Source organism: Lottia gigantea (genome assembly GCF_000327385.1).
Source record: "Lottia gigantea unplaced genomic scaffold LOTGIsca_43, whole genome shotgun sequence".
In the NCBI taxonomy this organism is placed as follows: domain Eukaryota; kingdom Metazoa; phylum Mollusca; class Gastropoda; family Lottiidae; genus Lottia; species Lottia gigantea.
This window is the reverse complement of record NW_008709504.1, coordinates 261376-269971: the sequence shown is the minus strand read 5'-3', so window position 1 is coordinate 269971 and position 8596 is coordinate 261376. Positions and strand designations below refer to the sequence as shown.

Below are 8596 nucleotides of genomic sequence, written 5' to 3'. Positions count from 1 at the left end.
CCGGATGGTAGTTTTCCTGGATGTGAATCGTCCTGGTGTGAAGTATCCGGGTGTGAAATGTCTCGGGTGGAAGTTTTCCTAGGTGGAATTTGTCCTGGGTGCAAAGTGCCCGGATGCGAAATGTCGCGGTGGGAAATTGTCCTAGGTGGAATTTGTCCAGGGTGCAAAGTGCCCGGGTGCGAAATGTCTCGGGTGGAAGTTGTGCTGATGTGAATAGTCCTGGTGCGAAATGTCCTGATGGCAATTGGCTGGGCGGGAAGTGTCCGGGCGGGAATTATCTGGGTGCGTAATGTCCGCGCACGATGTAATCGACCCCCCGGACTGCTAGATTAAAAGGCAAGGAAATATTGACTTGGGTGATCACAGCTTGCGCAACTGTTCCTACTTACTATCGACGTATCGATTTATTGCAATTTATCAATTTCATTCTCAGTCAGAGAGCAAGAAACGTAGGATTTTATCTTTGCTGTCTGCAGTTGGGAATGATTTTAGTGAGTTTGGAAAACAAACAATTTCTCTTATCATGCATTGGAATAGATTAATCGTACGGTAAGTTTATGATGATGATGATAATACTGAGGCCAATGAAATGATTATGATGATGATGACGATACGAAGTAATATTTTTCTTTCATACGTTATGGTGATAATTAAATCACTTTCAATAATCAGTTTAATGTATGATGATAATGATAAAAATGTTTAAAAATGCTTTATACATGATAGTCATAATGATGATGATAATGGCGACATTAATTAAGTTTTTATTTCATACATTATTTTGGTAATGACGATATTAACTGATATTTCATTTCATGCATAATAAAGACGATAAATGACGATAATGACGATACGATTTAATATTTCATTTCATGCATAATAATGACGATAATGACGATACGATTTAATATTTCATTTCATGCATAATAATGACGATAATGACGATACGATGTAATATTTCATTTCATGCATAAATAATGACGATACGATTTAATATTTCATTTCATTCATAATTTTGATGTCGATGATAATGGCAATACGATTTAATATCTAATTTCATGCATAATTTTGATGACGATGATAATGAAGATCCGATTTATTTAATATTTCATTTTATACTTAATGATGATGATAATGATGTCGACATTTGATATTGAGTTAGATGCACTATGATGATAAAGACGATACGATTTAATATTTTATTGCATGCATAGTGAAGATGAAGATATAATATTTTTCATCAGAAAACGAATTTTATTTCTAGAAAATGGAAAAGGGGTTTTGATCTGATGTTTATTGTTTTAATCTGTGTAATTTTTTATGCGACGATGAATTTTTTTAGTTTTCAAACCCCTAGTTTGTTTGCAAATCTCTATGCGACCCATTTTGATCCTTTTTAACGTGTTGTCGGAAAACAGAAGAATGTTTCTGAGCTACGAGATCTTGTGAGACTTGGATCGTTTGAAGAAAGTGGATTAAAATTTGAACAAGTTTGTGATACTTTGATGAAACAGATTGATTTAAAGTTTGTCGAAAAAATAAAGGATAAAATATTAAAAAGAAAAATTTTGTCGAACGAGTTTTATTCCAATGTAACCAAAGACTGTGATAAATTTACTTCACAAATGGGATATATAACAGACAGCAGTTCACAAGAGGAAAAAGATTTCCCAATAGCGTTCGGAATTTTGGTTTTTAAGGATTTGGATCAAGTTGAGCGACTACTTAGAGCCATTTACAGACCTCATAATGTACATTGTATTCATATAGACTCTAAATCGTCCATAGAATTTTACATGGCTTTAAAATCCATCGTGTCTTGTCTCCCTAATGTGTGGATCGCCTCCAAACACGTGGACGTCCGCTGGGGAACGTTTACAGTTTTAGAGCCAGAAATCGTGTGCCTAAGAGAACTATACGCCCATAAAACAAAATGGCGTTATTACATCAACTTAACAGGACAAGAATTTCCGTTAAAAACTAATTATGAATTAGTCAAGATACTGAAATCCTATCAGGGAGCTAACAATATACTTGGCCAAACACGTATGTAAGTGTTTTCTATATTTCTCTGATAACATGTACTGTCGATTTCCACTCACACTTGAGCTCAGCTGTTGCCCATTTTATGAAACTGTCCTGTATTCAGTCGTCCACATTGATAAAGCTGTCCTGTATTCAGTCGTCCACTTATAAAACTGTCCTGTATTCAGTCGTCCACTTTTATAAAACTGTCCCGTATTCAGTCGTTCACTTATAAAACTGTCCTGTATTCAGTCGTTCACTTATAAAACTGTCCTGTATTCAGTCGACCACTTATAAAACTGTCCTGTATTCAGTCGTTCACTTATAAAACTGTCCTGTATTCAGTCGTCCACTTTTATGAAACTGTCCTGTATTCAGTCGTCTCCTTATAAAACTGTCCTGTATTCAGTCGTCCACTTATAAAACTGTCCTGTATTCAGTCGTCCACTAATAAAACTGTCCTGTATTCAGTGGTCCACTAATAAAACTGTCCTGTATTCAGTGGTCCACTTATAAAACTGTCCTGTATTCAGTCGTCCACTTATAAACCTGTCCTGTATTCAGTAGTCCACTTATAAAATTGCCCTGTATTGATTCGTCCACTTTTATAAAACTGTCCTGTATTCAGTTCGGACGGAGGGAACGTGGCGACGGCAATATACGCCCACATAAACTTGATATTAAAGACAGTTGGAAATTAATAAAAACTGAGCTCATGTTACAATTCTAAATCAGTTTCGATTTATCTTCAAAGAAATTATGTGATATTTATGTATATGAAACATTTCTGGTATTGACGTATATCGATTAACCTCTCTTGGGTTATTCACTTTCTAAGGAGATTGATATCACGGTCTCATACTGATGGCGTTTCAAGCTATATGAACAACAGCCAATGCGCGCCACTTCTGACAATCAGAGACACCTTTATACCTTTGTAAATGAGTATCGTCAGTCTCATAATATCATTGGTCATATTGCTCTTGGGGTTTCGCTATCCCACAATTCATAGTAGATATTTAGACAAGCCGACACGCTGTGATTGGTGGAAATGAACGTTCTTAGTATAAATCTCTTTAGATTCCAATGAAGACCGACGAAAGTTAATAACGAAACAATATTATGATGAGATTATTATAAAACAATGATGATTTGCAGGTTGGAGGTCCTGATATGAATAGCCTCTAGACTTTCGAATGGAACATTGCCGCTGTTCTGGATAAATTTCCATCATTCTCCACTGCAAGGCGTTGCCCGTCTTCATTAGCCCATTAGGTGTAGAAATGTAGGACGTAAAAAAACTCCATTCATTTCATTGTCATTTGCCTGAATATGCTGCATTTCTTTAAACAAAGTTATGACTTCAACACAGGTTACCATTCATCACCATCACGTGACATAATGAATATTCATTACCTTGATCTTCACTGCGAGATTTACCTGCTGACGTGAAACACGGTATAAATTTTGGTTGTGGCGAAGAGACGATGGACCTTATGTTGAAGGTAAAATCTCATTCCAGGAAATATCGAAGACAAAAGAAGACTAGAGTTAAGCCGATACAAGGTTTGGTACGGCTCGGAATTATGTCATCTTTATCACAAAATTTTTATATTTTTGGAATGGCAGATTTACCATTACTTACTTCAACACCTCAGTTATTTGCTAATAAATTCCATTACGAGTTTGAGCCTTTGGCGTATGACTGTTTAGAATTGTGGTACCGCAGAAAAATAAACAAAGAATTGAACGGAGAAATCAACTTTAACATGAAATTTTATAGAAGTCTTACGTTTTAAAAGTACAGATTAGTGTAAAGAGGTGTATTGCGTTTATTTATGTATATGAAACATTTCTGGTATTGACGTATATCGATTAACCTCTCTCGGGTTATTCACTTTCTAAGGAGATTGATATCACGGTCTCATACTGATGGCGTTTCAAGCTATATGAACAACAGCCAATGCGCGCCACTTCTGACAATCAGAGACACCTTTATACCTTTGTAAATGAGTATCGTCAGTCTCATAATATCATAAGGTTTGGTACGGCTCGGAATTATGTCATCTTTATCACAAAATTTTTATATTTTTGGAATGGCAGATTTACCATTACTTACTTCAACACCTCAGTTATTTGCTAATAAATTCCATTACGAGTTTGAGCCTTTGGCGTATGACTGTTTAGAATTGTGGTACCGCAGAAAAATAAACAAAGAATTGAACGGAGAAATCAACTTTAACATGAAATTTTATAGAAGTCTTACGTTTGAAAAGTACAGATTAGTGTAAAGAGGTGTATTGCGTGATATTTATGTATATGAAACATTTCTGGTATTGACGTATATCGATTTACGTGTGTGAACTCACGATGTCCTACTTGTATTAGCCAAATACTTCACGTTTTAGTAGTTTTGCCTACTGAACGAGTCGCTCTGTCGTAACGTTAGATACCGTTTTTACGGTTTTGCCAACTGAACGAGTCGCTCTGTTGTAACGTTACGTAGTGTTTTATTGTTTTGTCTACCGAACGAGTCACTCTGTTCTAACGTTACGTAGTGTTTTTATTGTTTCGCCTATTGAACGAGTCGCTCTGTTTTTACGTTAGGTAGTGTTTTTCATCGACTATTAAACGAGTCGTTATATCGCGAGAAAAGACCTTTCTTTTCCACTCTGTTTGTGACAAGAAACAATTAACAACAAGTATACTTTGAAAGACAACATTAAGCTCAAGGGGCTGACTGAAATACCAATAACAACATTTAACAATGGTTTACACATAACTCTTTATTCGAACGGATTCTTAAAGAGACGTTACTTAGTTTATTAAGAATTAAGAACTGGCTCTGGTCACATAATAAATGGGCTAATTCACACTCAAAATAAAACAGATTGCCATAAACAAAACAATTTCTTAGATAATTAATGATAATTTCAATACTAAATCCGAGTTGAGTTTTCCCTACCAGTAGGGTAAAACTAACCATCTCACGTGGGTGAACAATGAAATCCAAAATCGTTAAGAGCAAAGTAAAAATGTACACTTCAAATTAACACGTGAACATGCCATGAAGGATAAAATTTACAGGACCCTCAATATGAAATCCTAGTTGAGTGTTTCATATCAATAGGGTAAAACTAACTTATCTCACGACAGCCCAGTTATAAAAATAGATTTTATCTACCTATTCACTTTAACATGTTCTAGAAATTGAATATCAATATGACAATAGATTAAATTATAATTTACAATCACCATTTTTCCATTTCCTTGTTGGCAGTTGGTCATTTCTTGTTTCGAGCAGGACGGCAAGAAAACTCGTATTTTATGTCTGAAATCAGGAAGGTGAGTAAACAAGTTTTTATACCTTCGAAAGGACCGTAAATTTGTTTTTTAGATTTTTATTCTTTAAGTCGGACAGTAAATTAAATGTATGCTTTAAGCCGGGAAGGATGTGCTAGAAATACATAATCTCTTACCAGCAATAATTATGTCTCTAAATATATTAATTATACGGTAAGTTAATAAGTTTAATACATAATGATGATGATATTTTATTAAAGTTTCATACATGATGATAATGATGATAATGATGATGATGATTAATGATACTTACATTCATACTTCATGATACTGACGATGATAATGACTTTTTTGTACTTTTTATTTAATGATGATTAAGATGATGGTGGTGATGATGACTTTTGATACTAAGTTTCATACGTCATGATGATAATGACTTCTGATTTTGATGATGTCGAGGGTATTTAGTTGATATTTATTTAATGATAATTATGTCAATGATGATGATATTGATTATGATGATACGATTTGATATTTAGTTCCATACATAATGATGATAATGCCTTTTGATATTAAATCTATCAAGAATGATGATGATGATGATGATGATGATTATAAAATTTTATTTAGGTTTATTTCAAAGGTTAACAATGACGTTTAGAACTCTGAATATCACATAACGTTGCTGAAGTGGCACCGTTGCCTTGACACTGTGTATAACTGACTTCAAAGACGTAGTACGTAAGCACCGTTTCACTTTCTTTTCCAGACTCTGGTTCACGATTACACACATGATGTCTACACCATGGACGCTAAGTTTTGCCAGAAAATGGAAAAAGAGTTTTGGTTTGATACTTCTGGTTTTAGTTTGTGTCACGTATTATGCGACTCTGAATATATTTACTTCCAATGTAGTCCAACTCCTGGACACAAAACAAGGTTTTATCAAGTTTGACAATTTTCAACGCTTTGACGGTTATCAGAAAGGTGCTCGACATAATATTTCTGAGGTTCCGGGCACTATTAGGCTGAAATCCTTCAATGAAACGGGATTAAAATTTGAAGAAGTTTGTAATACCCTGATAAAAAAATCTGATAAACATTTTGTCGAAGAAATAAAGAAAAAAGAATTGAAAAGAAAATTTTTGTCGAACGATTTTTACGCCGATGTAACCAAAGACTGTGATAAATTTACTTCACAAATGGGGTATATAACAGACAGCAGTTCACAAGAGGAAAAAGATTTCCCAATAGCGTTCGGAATTTTGGTTTTTAAGGATTTGGATCAAGTTGAGCGACTACTTAGAGCCATTTACAGACCTCATAATGTACATTGTATTCATATAGACTCTAAATCGTCCATAGAATTTTACATGGCTTTAAAATCCATCGTGTCTTGTCTCCCTAATGTGTGGATCGCCTCCAAACACGTGGACGTCCGCTGGGGAACGTTTACAGTTTTAGAGCCAGAAATCGTGTGCCTAAGAGAATTATACGCCCATAAAACAAAATGGCGTTATTATATCAACTTGACGGGACAAGAATTTCCGTTAAAAACTAATTATGAATTAGTCAAGATACTGAAATCTTATCAGGGAGCTAACGATATACTTGGCCAAACAAATATGTAAGAGTTTTCTATTTTTCTCGTATGATATGTACTGTCGATGTCTTTATGACCCTTAAAACCACCTTTCGTTTACAAGAAAATCCACAAAAATTTAACTCATTTTCCAATCAGCTTCGATTTTTCTGTCAAAATATTCTGTGGTAATTATGCATAAATAGACCATACGTGTTATTTGACGTATATCGATTAACCATTATCAATAATAAATAGTTCTCCGACAATGATTAAACTGGTGCCACTTCCATATTGCGCACTGCATGGCATGGTCCATCCTCATTGTCCCAGAAGGCAACATCAGAAGCAGAATTTAGTACAGTATAGTATTTGATTTTCATTGTTTTCAGATTAAATTCGAACCGAGTAGATCCTAAAAACCCTCCACCACATAACATCAAGGTGTGTAAAGGATCTGTCCACATGACAGCATCACGAGCATTCATACATTATGTTTTATTTAACCAAACAGCCCAAGATTTTCTAAAATGGAGTAAAAATATGTCGGTTCCAGATGAAAGTTTTTTCACGTCTTTGAACAATAATCCACATTTAAAAGTTCCTGGTTCTTATATAGGTAAGTAAGGTTTCTTAAGTTTGTGGCATCTGAATCGTAATAATTGTTTCCATTATGTTTTCACGTGTTCCCCTTGATCAGCAAGTCGAAAGGAAACTATCAAGACCTCAGACGAATAACCTAATTCTGCTGACCAAACAAAGATTACAAATCACGATTTAATTTTTGCAATCACTGTTAATAAAACAGTGTGCCGACAGTGGTATGGGTCCAGAACGGAGATCTCTTGGCTAGCCTTCATTACAAGGTCAACAATTTTAATAAAACAATGTGCAGCTCTTGGTCACAATGTGCAACAAAGTTCAGCATCGCTTATTCGCTCTTTGTTATTTAGAGAGGAAGTTTTTAATTTTAAATACAATGAATGTGAAATTAAATTCAGGAGATGTGCTGGCCTTTGTCACAATGTGGAGCAAAGTTTAGCACTGCACAAGTTATTTAAGCATTGTATTTTGATATTCTGGCGAGGAATCGTAGGTTAACGTTGTTTTATAAAACTGTGAATGTTAAACATTTTTCCAGGAGATGTTGAAGACAATAAAAGACAAGAGCTAAGCCGATACAAGATTTGGTACAACACGAAGCGATGTCGAAGTGGTCATCTCTATCGTTCTATCTGTATTTTTGGAATGGCAGATTTACCAATACTTACTACAAAACCTCAGTTATTTGCTAATAAATTCCATTACGAGTTTGAGCCCTTGGCGTATGACTGTTTAGAATTGTGGTACCGCAGGAAAATAAACAAAGAATTAAAAGGAGAAGCTAACTGTAATGTGGACTTTTATAGAAATGCTACATTTGTAAAGTACAGATTGGTGTTAAGAAATGACTAGCTCTCTTGTAACGTTACGTAGTGTTTTATGGTTTTGTCTACTGAACTAGTCGCTCTGTTGTAACGTTACATAGTGTTTTATGGTTTGTCTACTGAACGAGTCGCTCTGTTATAACATTACATAGTGTTTTTATTGTTTTATCTACTGAACGTGTCACTCTGTTATAACTTTACATGGTGTTTTTATTGTTTCGTCTACTGAACAAGTCGCTCTGTTGTAACGTTACGTAGT

At 34.8% G+C, this 8596-nt stretch overlaps 1 protein-coding gene across 1 annotated transcript; it reads left to right on the top strand.

Moving 5' to 3' along the window:
• Positions 1 to 1556: 1556 nt before the first annotated feature.
• LOTGIDRAFT_64882 (hypothetical protein) lies at positions 1557 to 8287 on the top strand (the record flags this gene model as incomplete). Its single annotated transcript, XM_009060498.1, has 4 exons — positions 1557 to 2046; positions 6817 to 6877; positions 7303 to 7529; positions 8064 to 8287. Coding segments are annotated over 4 exons (1002 nt in total), but the record flags the coding sequence as incomplete, so codon positions are not given.
• Between the last annotated feature and the right edge of the window lie 309 nt (positions 8288 to 8596).